Genomic DNA, 15,209 nt, shown 5'->3' on the forward strand with positions numbered 1-15,209 from the left:
CCGGTTGAAGAGCTCACCAGACTTGCGCTTTTAAAAGTCAATTCATTCAAATTTGGGGCGCTTGATTTTCCGTAGTTGCATTACTGTATGGAAATATTCAGAGGGTCAAGATGGCTGCCGAACCAAACAAGACAGAAATATTGACTATTTTCAAACGACTGAGATCAATCCCTACTAACAAGGTAATTCACTATGACACGCTTAGTGTTCTCCTGTTGTCTTGTTGATGCGTGTTTAATTTATAACTATCGTTTGCTTCGTGTTTTTATGAACCGAGGCCCAGTTATTGCGCTAAGCTAATTGTGGCTAACAGCTGCTAGCCTGCCGGCAAATTAGCAAACGTGAAGGCCACGTATACGATTTGTGTTGGCTGATGTAAGATCGAATAAACTTAGCCAAATTTATACGCGTCTCTTTGGTTTCCAAGGGGGATCGTAGAGTTTGACATTCATTTGACAAGTGTCTTTCACAGTATCTTTGGCTTCATATCACGTCTTGCTGCGGTATTGAATGTCTTCTGCATAATTGTGTCTTATAGTCCATTTATTGCACAATATACACATAACCTATAATTTCAGCGCATCGGGATTACATTTACTCAGGCGTTTAGTATCTAAAATAATATAAAAGCTTTGTAGTTAAATGGACTCATGTTGTTGAATTTACTTACTTAAGTCATATATGTAGGGAACGCATTCCAAATATTTCCCCCAGACAATGATAGACACAAATTACAATGCTTAAGCATTGTTCACATACATTCACAGGTGTGTTTTGACTGCTCTGCAAAAAACCCTAGTTGGGCGAGCATTCCATATGGTGTCTTCTTGTGTATTGACTGCTCTGGAAGTCACCGCTCCCTTGGTGTACATCTCAGCTTTATCAGGTGGGTTGATGACAAATGTTAGGTGTAGTTTGTCTTGTTGAAATTCCTTGCAACATCTGTGTACATGTTAATTTTCCACTATAATACTACTATTTGTAACATTGCACTAATTGGCCCATGAATTATTATTTTTTTTTAATTTTCAGATCCACTGAGTTAGATTCCAACTGGAACTGGTTTCAACTTAGATGCATGCAGGTTGGAGGCAATTCCAATGCAGTAAGTGGATGCTGGCCTGACGAGCATATTATAATTTGGGGGTTGAAGTGGAATTTTAATTCTGCTTGTCTTTAAGCACAAATGACATGACTGTATATGACAACTAAATTTCTCTTTGTGTTTGTGTTTAAAGACTGGATTTTTCCGCCAACATGGCTGCTCCACAAACGACACTAATGCCAAGTATAATAGCCGTGCAGCGCAAATGTACAGGGAAAAGATTCGACAACAAGCCAATGCTGCACTGTCAAAATATGGGACAGACGTGAGTATAACTCAAGCAGAACCAGTAGGCAAAGATGTGCTTTTCACATTACAATATAGGGCACAATAGTTTGTTCTGTGTTGTTTGCAGATGTTCATTAAAAGGCTTAAAAGTCAACCAACTTTGAATAGCTTATAGAATAGACATTACATAGCCGCACATAAAGAACAGTTGGGGAATAAGGCATTTTAAAATTAATGGTTTACAGCACAGGTGTCACACCGATTCCACAAAGGGCCAAGTGGTTGCAGGTTTTTCTACCAACCAATGAAGACGATACCTTGGGACCTGTATGTTCTCTTTCAACTGGAATTAGTTGATTGCAGGCAGGTGCTGCTTGTTTCAGCAGTAACCTCTTTGGTCAAACTGTGTGCTGTTTCAGTTGGAAGGAAAACCTGCACCCACTTGGCCCTTTGCAGAATTGGTCTGACACCTGTGTGCTAATTTATTATGAATTTAGGAATCTACTCGATCAATGCTCTCTAAAAGAAGATTTTACGTTTCCCAGGGAAAATCCAACGTAATGCTGCATTTAACTGGCACAGCATTATTTTAGGCTGCCCGGTGAATGAATGGTTAGCTCGTCGGCCTCACACCTCTGGGATCCTGGGTTCGAAACCAGATAGGTCCACCTGTGTGGAGTTTGCATGTTCTCCACAGGCCTGCATGGGGTTTCTCTGGGTACTCCGGTTTCCTCACACATGCACGGTAGACTGATTTTACACTCTAAATTGCCCCTTGGTATGAGTGTGAATAGTCCGTCTCCTGCGAAGTCAGCTGGGATATTCCCCAGCAACCCCCGCGACCCTAGTGAGGATAAAGTGGTTCAGAAAATGAATGAATGAATGAACCTTATTGTATATTTTGCAATTTATTGCACAAAGAACACAATGTATTGGATACATGTACAGTGGTACCTCTCCATACGAGCATTTCGAGATACGAGGAACATTTTGAGCAAATTATCTATATACGAGAAAAATTTGCGAGAAAGCCGGTGCTTGGACGTTTGGTCGCCGGTCCTTTGTAAGTTTCTAAGTTTAATCAAAATAGAGGTAAGTTACCAACATTTTGGTTAATGGCAGTTTGGAATCAAAAATTAGGTTCATGCTGCTGATGTATGAGAGGGTGTACCATCCATTCCTCCACCTTGATTTCCCCCATGCGCTTGAGTACATTGGGCAAATAGTTGCAGACAATAATCGATGATAAAATTTGCTGCCAACAAATTTAAATACAGATGTTATCAATTAGTTGTTGCAACCGTAGTGTAAATGATTTAAGTTTTAAATGGCAAAAATCAAACTTAAAATAAAACAAAAAAATAAAACCATGTTGAGAACCAAAGTACTAAATGAATGTCCAAATTACTATTCAAGGAAATAGGAAATACTATTTTGGGAGATTTGAGGCTTGCTATTAGTCATAAAGTGAATTGCTAATTCATTTGAACAATTGGATTTTAAGTTAATGACTATTTTGTCAGCTGCAAGATATTTATCTGGAGCCATGCTTAGTGTTTATCATAATTATACATAGTTGCCAGTATTCTATAATTGTTTGAATTTTCATAAGATGCCCATAAGTATTCAATGCATGTGGCCAATTGCCACCCTTCCTCTTTTTATTGCAGCTATGGATTGACTCATCTGTGGGAGGCACTCCAGCTGCTCCTGAAAAAAAAGAACCAGACTTTTTTGCAGAACACACCCAGGTAAGTTAGGAATATGTCTTTGAGATTCATTGAGTAGGGTCAGCAGAACTGCATGGCAAAAATACAGAAAGCACAGTTACTTCACACTTTAAAAATAGAACAAGCATTTGGTTAGTGTGGAAAACAAATTGTGATATTGGGACATTCATTGTACCGTATTTACTCGCATATATGACACGTATTTCGGACAAAAACAATGATGACTGAAACAAGAGCACGGCTATTATGCCCATCAAAAGACGTCATATACGAAACTTCAAGGTGACAGACGAAACGGCATACTGCAAGACAATGCGGCCAGTACGGTCATTTATTTCAAGATAGAGAAAAGATAAACAGATAAAACTGTTAGCGAATTAGTTTAGCGTTACAGTGAGCATTGATGGCGCTGGGACACCTCATCTACACCAATACTCCGGTCAGAGAGTGAGACAAAGACACAGATGTTTCATCAGCTCCCTTTACAGTGGTACCTCGACCTACGATCAGCTAGTTTTACGATGGAAAGTTTGATCGAATAATTCGCCCGCGATATAATCAAAATTTCGAGATGCGGCCAAGCCAGGCGGCCATGACATGAGAGGCTGTTCATCATCGCTGTTCATCTTTTTTGCCACATCTTTCGTGTATAACAGATATATACGAGCACTGAACGGTTTCTTTCACCTACACATGGACCAGGAAACGCACAATGCGCATGCGCGGGCAAAAAGTGGGCTTTCTGGGTAATGAAGTATATTCGTGCACACAACGCCGATAGACAATGGCACCCTTTCTCAGAATAAAACGTCATTACCCACAATCAATGTGGGTAGGCTGTTGCATTTCCTGTTTCCATGTTAGCATGCTAGCTACCGCTGGCGGAGCGATCGCTAATTCAAGACTACTTCTCATTGGCAAGGTGTCATGTGTTATCCTATCGCGAGGACCTCCGTGTGCATCATTTTCGGAATATTTTGAAGGGAATACAAAAGCAAACAGCCCATCGATAGCAAACGTTAGGGTTGGGGGGTGGCAAACAACTAACCCGGCCAGAACGAAGGTAAAAAAAAAATTGAAACAAAATTAGAATTCAGTTATGTGTAAAGTTACATTAAAAGTATGTTTGAGTGTGTCTGTATGTATTAATCCATATTAATTTAAATGTGTTTGTCCGTTTGCGAGTGCATTGTGGACATCCACGGTAGGCTGATTGGACACTAAACTGCCCCCAGGCATGGGTGAGAGTGTGCATGGTTGTCTCCTTGTGCCCTGCGATCGGCTGGCCACATATTCGGTTGTCCCTCGCCTCTTCTTACAATTTTCCTTTCAAAGTAAGACATTTGTATTCCCTATTAAAACCATGAATGTGCAGGTGAAAATTGTGAATCGGGGCAGCTTATACGCAAGAAATTGTAAAATTCAACAATTTTAAGGCACTTTTAAGGGTGTGACTTATATTCGAGTTAATACGTAAATGGTAATTTGGACTTTCTCCCAGATTTAAGAAGTTGAATGATCTTTATCCACTCCCAAATTGACTCTTGTGTTTCAGTCTGCTGATGACTGGAGCATGACTCCTGCCGCAGAGCCGGAGCAGAATGGAGCTACGCTAGCTGTACAGCTGAAGGACACTGTGGCAAAAAGACAAGATGACAACCGTTAGTAAAGTTTGGGGTGCTAGATTCGCCACTTTTACATGTCACATAGCTGATGTGAATACCGTAACACCGGTTGGATACAAAGGAATTTGAAATCTTCAGTATCTGTAGGCCGTAATTATCAACTTTCAAGAAATGAAGACTTGACATTTTTATGCTTGGTGAAATGAAATAATTAAGATTCCTCAAATGCTTGACAAAAATAATAATAACTTTTTACTGTATTTTATTGTTATTTTCTTGTCTTAATGCTATGCTGTATGGGATCTAAATTAATATTTGTTAAAATAACCAATGATTTGTTTAGTGTTGTTTTCCAACCTTGCCTTATTCAGAGCCAGACGAAGGGCCGAGCATCGATGGTTTAAGCACATCACCAAAAGCCACGATGGGTGAGCCCATTAACATCACTCTGATCTTGCTCACGCGTATTCATGTCTTCATTCAGCACTTGTCAGCACTTAGGTCCCATCTGTTTTTTTAACAGCTGTAAAGGGTTAAAGCTGTGGACCTACGTGGCTCATTTCAACATCCTTATTTCAGATGCTGCAGCACATGCACAAATTGGAACCAAATATATAAAACCGTGCTTCTAGCTAACAAGTTGTCGTGTAAGAGATAATCAATTCTTAGCTTGTATAATGCTGTTATTCTGATGACACACATAAGGGGTCAAGCAGGGGTATGAGTAGTTGGTGAGAGGAAGCTAGGTCATCTTTACTGTTATGCAGATACCACTAGTGTTCCTAATAACTGAGTAGTGCGTTGGCAGTCTTAAGAACCTGTACAGAGTTTGAATGTAAAATGCTTACATTTATTAATGGTAAAATTTATTTCACAGAGGTGAAGCCATTCATTATTGGAAAAAAGAAGCCAACGTCTGCAAAAAAGGGGGTAAGCAAGTTGCTTGTATTTGACCAGCTCCAAACATGTGTGGTGCCTGGCATTTTGCTTTTGTTTTGAATAGCTCATTCATTTGGGTGGTCATAAATGCATTTGGCTATGTTCGCATGATGCAGCTCGGTGCAAAGAAGGGCCTCGGAGCGCAGAAGGTGAGCAGCAAGAGTTTTTCAGAAGTGGAGAAACAAGCTTCTGTGGCTGAGAAACTTAGAGAAGAGCAAGCAGCTGAGGCCAAAAAACAAGCAGAGGAGTCCATGTGAGTTTTAAACTTAAATTCTTGTCTGCTCGCTGAGCAAACAGGATGCATTTTAAAACCACTCTTCCTATCTCACTAACATTCCAGTGTGGCTTCCATGCGTTTGGCCTACAAAGAGCTGGAGATTGATAGGAAGCTGGAGGAGAAGAAGCTCAAAAACCTGGAGGGCAAGAAGAGAGAGCAGGCCGAGAGGCTTGGTATGGGCTTTGGGAACAGGAGGTAATTGAATTAAACGCATTGTCTCTTTTTGGTTGACCTGTTTCAGCTATTGTAATCGATAACAAAAATGTGGAGTTGTAATTGAATACAGAACAAGCTCAAGTTAATGTCAGTTTTCAACATTTTTGTCAAAATGTTAGGTGCATATTTTACTCACCAAAAATCCTTTTTAACTACACAATATAACTGCTCCTTTCTTTCTTCCTTCTTTTCTATCGCCATCAAAGCAAATGCTGAAAGTAGAGCCTCTCCTGTTGTATTTCTGGCATACGTTTTTATTCGATTTAGTGCTGAAAATGTTCGTTGCCGGTTGTGACATATTTGCTTGCTTTGGAAATGTGTGACCTTTCTCAATGATGTCCAGCTTTTTTTCTCTTGAAAAGTTCATCTTGAAAATGGCTTTAAATCAACACGATATATTTGCTTTTGCAGCTCGCTCCAGATTCAGTTTGGTAGCTGTGGCCCACCTACTCTATCATCAGCCAATCAAAGTTGGTGAAAGTGATGATGTATCCATACGCCAGCGAGAAGGCAATGACATATCTCTACGTTTGCGACAAGGCATTGTGGTGTTGCCTACTCGAAATATTATTAGTTAAAGCAACAGTCTTATTGACGCTTGTTTAATGCAGCAGAGCCCACAGAACTGATTGTGAAGGCTTGGGAACAAATAATGGTTGAAATGTGATTGGTTAATGCTTCAATATGAAAACACACATTTGCAACCAGGGGGAAAAGGAAAGAAAGGAAGCTAACAGACAATTTGGAATTATATAATAAGTAATGATGGACAAAATATAATATATGATTCAGATATATTTTTTTAGGCTGTCAGAGATGGCCTTGAAAGCCCTGACGGCCCGCGACTGTGGTAAAACTATTCAAAACATCCCAGGCGTGTGGCAAGGCATTTGACTTTCGTGTGCTCGTAGTCCTTTTAACCCCCCCAAAAAATTGTATTTAAAAAAAAACCGCAAATTTGAGCTATACAGAGGAGATGCTATACGTGAGGTAGCCTCGCATGCGTTGCGAGACGATTTGGGATGGTTTGGCGATGCTGATATTACGGCGAGGAAAATCAGTGTGACGTAATGTTTAGTAGTGATGCATATGTTACATTGGATTGGGCTCAAGTGTTGGCCAGCACAGTTGTTCGAACTTTCGGCAAAGGTGGTATCAAGTTCCCGGATACACAACTCTGACTGACAGTGAGATTGCAATAGCATGATGAATTTTGAACTTTTTATATCAGATACAGATAATGGAATTTGATGGCTTCGTAGATTTTAACCGCTTTATCTTCCATAAACGTGTAATTTTTACCTCAATACAGCACTATCAAACTTAGTTATACTCGTGGTGTCACCCCTGGGACTAGTATGACATACGCTAGCTTAGTGTCATGCTAGCCCCCTTTTCGCAGAGGTGCTTTTTGTATTGACAAAAAACTGAAAATATACAAAATACAACTGCAACTGCACCTTTTCAGATAGTGTAATTTATAGATGTGAAAATACAGTACTTAAAATTTGTCCACATTTTTTAATGCTTCTTAATTTAGAATATTTTCTTATTTGTCATTGTATTTTTTTAATATAAAAGAAATGTTTCACGTCTTCAAAAAGTAAAATAGGGAAAACTAAATATTATATTAATCCTTGAATTTCGCAGTTAAGACGAGACATGGCCACGTTAATAAAAAAAAACGTGACATAGTATTTATCACCCCATATTGAATTGAACGCTTTCACAACAGATAGACAATTAAGTATAGTCCAAGTGAGGTCAGCAGAGTGAAGTGGGCTTGTCCTGGAAGTCCAGGATGAGTTCCATGGTTTTTGGAGATGTTCAGCGCCAAGTTGCAAGACTCTTAGTCTATGGACGTAACAACAAACAAGCAGACACACAAATCAATGTACAGTGGAGATAAATAATAAATAAATAAGAAATAAGTAGTCTTTGAGGTCAGCAGGCAGAGCAGGCTTGTTCCGTTGGAGATCCAGGATGGGTTCCACGTTTTTGGAGGGTTATAGGGTTTTAAGGGTCATATGTGAACACTTAGTCAAAAGTTTTGAAGCTTTCTCATCCAACGGAATGTTGAACTGTCTCCACATTTTATAACTCTAGTGTACAGATTCAAAATGCAGTGTACCTTGTTGTATGAAGTATGTGCAAAAATTGCTAAATTCTCCTTCTTGTAAATAGAAATTCACTAAATGTTACAAATCCTGGTGGTAAGAGGTACCAATGAGTCGTAACTACCACAGCGGAAAAATTCGGCAAGTAGCATTAAATGATTTGTTTTTATAACAAAGTCCACTGAAAACCTGGACTATGGGACAACAAAGGGGAAGAAAAAAATACTTAAGTGTCACCCTCAAAAGAAAAAGGTTAAAAAAAACACCCTCCCAAGCAGGTGTTCAAATGAACACTCCCAAAAATACAGGTAAAAAGGCCTAAGGGTGCCACTGTCACAACTGATGTAATAAAAGTCTAGACATGGGAATAAACTACGTGTATTAGTGCAACAAACTATGTATACCCTGGGGTGGTCTAAAGTTATCGCAAGTCCCCCTATGCAGCCCAAAATAATTTACTTTATCAACATAAATACTCAAGAACAATGAGTAGCGTACTCGAATCAGGTGAAGCTGGGGCAAACAAAACGTACTTAACTCAAGACAATTGGTGCCTTCTAAAGAAAAGTAAGGACTCCACTGTATTAGCACCGGCATGCCAGACAGTCAATCCCAGAACTGAAAAATAACAGGGTTTAAATAAGAGCAGGATGTAGATCTTGATTGCATGAGGGATGAGTGGGAAGTAGTCACAGCTGTGTTGGCCTAGGAAGGGCTCTGCCACAGGGGTGGAGGCACAGCTCCAGGTACCTGCAGAAAAAAACCACAACAACACAATCTACTACAGAATGTATAGCCAGGTTGACAGCCGTAACACTAAAGAATTGTAAATGGAATACGTTTCTGGTATTAAGCCAGTATGACTGAATATGAAAGTGAAACCCAATCAGAAGGAAACAAACAAATTCATAAAATGATGCAATGGGTGTGAGTTCTTAGGTCATGTCTTTAATGTTATATGTCAATAAATCTACTAAGCAGTTGGGACTATGACCAATCACGTTTTATTTGTACATTTAAAACCTATTAAAACCTTCTTTGTAATTGTGTTATAGCAAATTTAGGCATTTGAATTGAATTTAATTGAATGCTTTTATAGTCATTATATAAGTATAATGAGATTGAAAGCTTTCACCAAGTCGTGCACAAATAACACCAACAACAACAGCTTGTTCCGTCAGAAGTCCAGGATGGGTTCCACGGTTTCGGAGACGTCCAGTGCCTAGTTGCAGCACTTGCTTAGTCTAAGGACGAAACAATAAAAAAGCAAACACATAGAAAATCAATATATGTTAATTATGAGTAAATAATCATTAAATAGTAATAGATAAATAAAATAACTGGTCAGTGCCAAGTTGTTGAGAGCGCACCACTTACTGAGTCTGAGGACCTCATCTCTGTAGGCCCTCTCATTCTTCCCTGTGATCATCCCCACCACGGTGTATCGTCTGCAAATTTCACAATAATGTTTTCAGGGTCCATGACTCTGCAGTCGTGTGTGTAGAGCGAGTAGAGCAGTGGACTCGGTACGCAGCCTTGGGGTGAGCCGGCACTGAGCGTTCAGTCAGAGAAAGGTGGCGACCCAGCTTCACGTGCTGGGGTTAGTTGTTCAGAAAGTCCTCAATCCAGGAGCATGTGGAAGGTGGGAGCTCCAGGTTGGCCAATTTGGGGATAAGAATGTCCGGTCTTATGGTGTTAAAGGCTGAGCTATAGTCGATGAAAAGTCTTCTGACCTAGCTTTGTCTTTTCTCAAGGTGGCTCAGTGTAGTGTGTAGGGCCGATATGCAAACTAATGTGGTTCATGGATTTACTTTTCCGAAATGGTGGCTTCCAAAAAAAATTAAGTGACACTTTTTTGGGATTTCCCAATTTTAGGCAGATTGTCCGGAGCCCTGAGTTTGCCTTGCATTTCCGGGTAAACTCCTGAAATTCTGCAGTAGAGTAGTTGACAGCTGTGATAGTTCCTCCGTTTGATTTAAATTTGGACATTGGGAGCTTAAATCCAAGTCCTCTTCGTCAAATTCAAGAGGCATTCGCTCATCCATGGAATCTGCCATCCAGTCCGCTGACCAAGCTCTATTTTTGATTAAGGGTCGAGGTGTCGCCATAAGGTAGCCATGGGCTTGCATTTCTGAAAAAAAATCACCCTCACAGAGGCTCCCTGCCATCCAGTCTGTTCAGAGAGCTCTATTTTTGGATAAATGTGACAAGTGGGTGGCTGGGTGCGTGCATAGGTGGGGTGCGTTCGTGCGTGCGTGTTGAATGTGACCTATTGAGATCAAAACTTTCTCTGTGTTTGTTTCTTGTTCCAGTGCTGTGTCACATTCAGTGATGTCTGAGATGCAGGTGATCGAACAGGAATCGCCAGTGGGAGCCAAGACCTCGACTCGTTTTAAACTGGATATTTTCGATGATTCCGGTTTCACCTCTGGACCTCCAAAGTACATGAGTCACTCTCAAATTGTACCTCTTCATTTAATCTGTTTTGATGGTAAAATTTAAAACAGATCCTCTGTTTTATACAACTTTTCAGATACAAGGACAACCCATTCACGGTGGGAGATGGTTTTGGATCCCGCTGGGATACCGATGGCGGGACCGCTTCTTTTAGCACTGCCTGGGCTCTGGAAAAAGAGGAACCCAAGGAGGAAGTCACCATCTCCAGTATTCAGCCAATAGGAGAGAGGTATTTACACAGCATTACAGTAATGACGACATACTTGTACCCCCGACATATGAGCAATTTGAGATACAAGTAAAAGTTTGAACAAATATTTACCATGGGATATTTGAGAACAACATGGGCACTGTGTTTCCCTTCACAACTCACTCGTGTAAATGTCTCTACAAGCACTGGGCAGACCGTTTCATTTGAACAGTGTCCCCCCCAACTTAGTCAGTGCAGAATGGCAGTACTTGCCCTTCACTACTAGAGGAGTACTACCTCCGAGACGAGTTGGAAAGTGGTCGTGCGTTATCCTATTGTGACGCCATTTATGTGTATAATTTTCGTAATATTGTGAACAGAAGACAAAAACAAACAATCCTCAATAGGTTCCTTTAAAAAAAAACTGCAGCTGAACGTCAGGGTGGAGGCGGGGCAAATAGAGCCAACTCTTTTAATAGATGACGTATTAGAACAAAAAAGTTTTTCCATTCCAATATGCTGTTTTTTAGTGTTTTTTTCAGAGGGTAGGAACCAATTAATTTGTTTTTAGGTCATTTCTATGGGAAACGTTGTTTTGACATACGAATCTGTTTTTAGTTAATTTCTATGGGAAACGTTGTTTTGACATACGAGTCAATCGGCATACGAGCTCAGTCCCAGAACACATTAAACTCTTATATCAAGGTACCACTGTATTTATATTTCATTGAAGTATTGAACAAAATAGTGATTGATGGTCTCTTATCCAATCTAGACTTCCTAGTAGAAGAAAAGCTGAGGTGTCCTCTTCAGCGGCAGAGTCGAGCGAGGCCAGGCAGAAGTTTGCTAATGCAAAGGCCATTTCTTCAGACATGTTCTTTGGCCGTGAGAGCGGCGTAGAGGTGAGATCATGACTCATTCATGACCAAACATGTATGTACAGTTGTGGTCTAAAGTTTGCATACACTTGTGAAGAGCATAATGTCATGGCTCTCTTGAGTTTCCAGTTATTTCGACAACTCTGATTTTCTCGGATAGAGTGATTGGAACAGATACTTCTTTGTCACAAAAAAAATTCATGAAGTTTGGTTCTTTAAAGACTTTATTATGGGTGAACAGAAAAAAAGTTATTTAATCTGCTGGGTCAAAAATATACATACAGCAGTGCTAATATTTTGTAACACGTACCATGGCCATTTTCACTTCATTTAGGTGCTTTTGGTAGCCATCCACAAGCTTCTGGTAAGCTTCTGGTTGAATCCTTGCTTGCTTTGCTTTCAAGTCCATGTAAATTATGTTGGCTTTTTCGCTGATTATCGATTCGGTCATGATATCTCCAGTAAAAAAAAATGCAGCCTGTCCTCCCAGTGCTTATACATATCTTTATGGGAGGTAAAAATGGCGAAAAAGACGCTGTTGTCATAAGCAGCTTCTCGCAGACTCGGCCACCAGGCTGTGTGGTATGCTCATATCTCAAATATTTTGTTGGAATTTTCCTCATATCTCAAATTTCTTATGTTGGGGCACCTGTATGTTAAGGTATTACTGTATATTTTGGTCTTGTTAACCCATTCGCTGCCTTTGATGACGCTAGATGTCCAATCCATTAGAATTGGGCTGGGTGTTCATTCCCTGCCATTCTCACACCTCCAATGGATTGGACATCTACTTATGGTAAACTAATTGGTGGCATAGTGCAGTTTTGACTCTTTGGCTGGAGTAAAAAATGGAAGTATTTAGGTGTGACTATCTATTCCTGCGGCTTGTTGTCCAGTGTGGATCATGTACGAATACTTTTTATTGTAAAGTTTGGTAAGTGTGGCTTATATTCATTGCAATATAAAAATTACATACATTTGTTATTTTGTTGTTAAAAGGCATTTGGACTGTAAGTTGAAAAGCATTTTTTAAAACATACTTGATCTGTCACAAAAGCAAACACATTTGCGTCACAGTTATTGCCGTTGTTGGTTTTTTGCATTGTCGTGTAATGACTCCCTTAAATTCACCACCAAATTGAACATAATCTTAAGACGCTTTGAAAAGTTTGTGGACACTTCAGTCGAATATGTGGTTGAAAACAAGCTAAAGGGAAGTTAGAACTGTTTAATAAAAACGTGAGGCAATTATTTTTGTGTGTCAGTATGAAGCAAAGACTCGACTGGAAGGCATGTCCGGAAGCACGTCCATCAGTTCAGCTGACCTGTTTGGAGATGGCAGTGACCATAAAGGTACAACAATACACCTCTTTTACTGATATTGTTTGATATCCAAAGCACCAATAGGAAATCCTCTCACATTTCATTTCTTTTATTTGTGGTTTTAGGGCGTTCAGCAGGCTTTGACAGCGTCCTCCCCACTGGTCCGGACATCACCCAATTCAAACAAGGAGTAAAGACTGTGGCTGGCAAAATGGCCGTCCTTGCCAATGGTGTCATGAATACTATCCAGGTAATCTCAAACTAAAGCCGGGGTGGCCAAACCGGTCCTCGAAGGCCGCTGTGGGTGCAGGTTTTTTTTCCAACCGATACACCTCAGGCACTTAGATCAATGAGATTTCTGCAGAAAACAAAAAGGACCTGACTGCAATCCACTGATTGCACTTATAGGTCTCCTGATTTGTGAAAAGGTGTCCTCTTGATGGGTAGGAATGCAAATCCAGAATAGTTTTGACAACCCTGCACTAGAGCATGTATTGGATGTGGGTTTTGATTCCCAATCCCTTGCCTCTCTTGTAGAAAATGACTCCTCCCAATGTACCTGTTTTTTTCTTCCCTATTTCTTTTCTTTAACTTTAAAATTGGTCATTGGGTGAGTCCATTTTTTTTTCTTTTTGGATTACTGTATTTTCACGACTATATGACGCATCGCATTGAAAGCTGCAGTGTCAGTAACGAGTGCTATTTCTATGTTTGACACACACAAAGGACACATCGTTTTTATAGACGCTAAAAACATGTTTTTAAAAAGGCAACGGAAGCAAAACTGAGTTCGGTTGTACTTTATTTAGCCATTTTACAATGTACTCACGCCATCATCACCCACAAATGTATCAAAACCCTCATTTTCTGTGTCCGAATTGAACAGTTGTCCAAATAAGTAATCGAAAATGCCAACTTTTATGTTTATCCAGGCGGCCACAGCCCATTCGCAAATAGTAACTGGCGTAACTAGCCCGGCGCTGCCTGCCACCCTTCGTAAAGCTGTGTTGATGTCGATGCCCAGGCCACAATCCATTCGCAAATAGTAGTTAGCTAGTAGCTAGCGTAACTAGCTCGGCGCTGCCTCCCACTCTTCGTAAAGCTGCGTTGATGTCGATGGCCACGCCCACATCTAGCGGCAGGAATCCAGCCGGAATGACGGCGAGCACCAAGGCAAATATTTGCTTGGAATTTTCCTCGTATCTCAAATTTCTCGTATATCGGGGCACTCGTATGTCAAGGTATTACTGTATTGATAAAATATTGAATTGAATAGAATATTGACATACTGGAAGCCACTGGATCAGTCAGTGGCTTGCATTGGTTCCATAATGTTGGTTATTGTGATACCGGATCCTTCCAAAAACCAAGTAATACAATGTAAAGGCTGTGTATATAATGCCATTCATTCTATGATGGAAAACAAAATCAAAATCTAAAATGCACAATAGCTGCCAAATAATACTCCCCTCCCACACACCGATTTTAATTAAACCTTAAACATAAGCTCAACCATTACCTCGGCATTTAAGAAAGACCGATTAACCCACCCCTAGCAACTTGAATGAAGTAGCACCCATTGTAATGAGTATTTCACAAACTTTCGTGTATTTTATGTTGTATCTTAGGATCGCTATGGCTCCTACTGAGCAGCCTCGAGAGACGAGCATCTGTGGCCAGATGATGAACAAGCAAGGCCTCAGAAAACCGGCCCCGTTGGACAGGTGCATTTGAGCAGGGTGAAAAAGAGCGAAGGGAAGCAGAAGGCTTTGCATGAGGATAGAAAATCTTCCTTTTCCCATCCCTCACCTCCTTTGAGACTTGGAGTGAGTCAGTATTTTGCCCGCTCAACATTGGAGTTTTTATTTTCATAAAGGAAACCGTGTGGTTTTAGTGTATCTGAAGCAAGAGTTGTACCTCAAGATGATTTGTTTTATTTCCTGGTCTTTGATTTTCAAAATTCTGTTAAGACTTCATTCTATATTTTGTTTATCTGAATGTTAAATAATAATTAAATGTTCATTGTTATACTAAATAAATGGGGAGTGGTATATGTTTGCATATGGTGTTTGAGTCACTGCCGCTCACAAGTCTTGTTATTTTACACAGAACGGAATGCCAAGA

The 15,209-nt window shown here is 40.2% G+C and overlaps 1 protein-coding gene across 1 annotated transcript; it reads left to right on the forward strand.

Moving 5' to 3' along the window:
- On the forward strand, positions 1–15,138 carry LOC144193978 (ADP-ribosylation factor GTPase-activating protein 2-like). The gene is made up of 16 exons (XM_077712692.1): positions 1–182; positions 768–886; positions 1,033–1,105; positions 1,239–1,370; positions 3,004–3,084; positions 4,619–4,724; positions 5,060–5,116; positions 5,566–5,618; positions 5,744–5,880; positions 5,968–6,099; positions 10,550–10,678; positions 10,771–10,923; positions 11,660–11,786; positions 13,028–13,115; positions 13,211–13,335; positions 14,714–15,138. Exons 1-16 carry the CDS (start codon positions 111–113, stop codon positions 14,732–14,734), a joined length of 1,605 nt encoding a protein of 534 aa, XP_077568818.1. The 5' UTR covers positions 1–110; the 3' UTR covers positions 14,735–15,138.
- The last annotated feature ends 71 nt before the right edge of the window (positions 15,139–15,209 follow it).

The sequence above is a fragment of the Stigmatopora nigra genome, chromosome 3 (genome assembly GCF_051989575.1).
Source record: "Stigmatopora nigra isolate UIUO_SnigA chromosome 3, RoL_Snig_1.1, whole genome shotgun sequence".
NCBI classification, from domain to species: Eukaryota; Metazoa; Chordata; class Actinopteri; order Syngnathiformes; family Syngnathidae; genus Stigmatopora; species Stigmatopora nigra.

Bases quoted from the DNA above. Each gene is read 5' to 3' on its own strand.
- LOC144193978 (XM_077712692.1), top strand. From the start codon at position 111: ATGGCTGCCGAACCAAACAAGACAGAAATATTGACTATTTTCAAACGA. The intron at 11,787-13,027 runs GTGAGATCATGA...TTTGTGTGTCAG, and splicing joins GCCGTGAGAGCGGCGTAGAG to TATGAAGCAAAGACTCGACT. The intron at 13,116-13,210 runs GTACAACAATAC...TTGTGGTTTTAG, and splicing joins AGATGGCAGTGACCATAAAG to GGCGTTCAGCAGGCTTTGAC.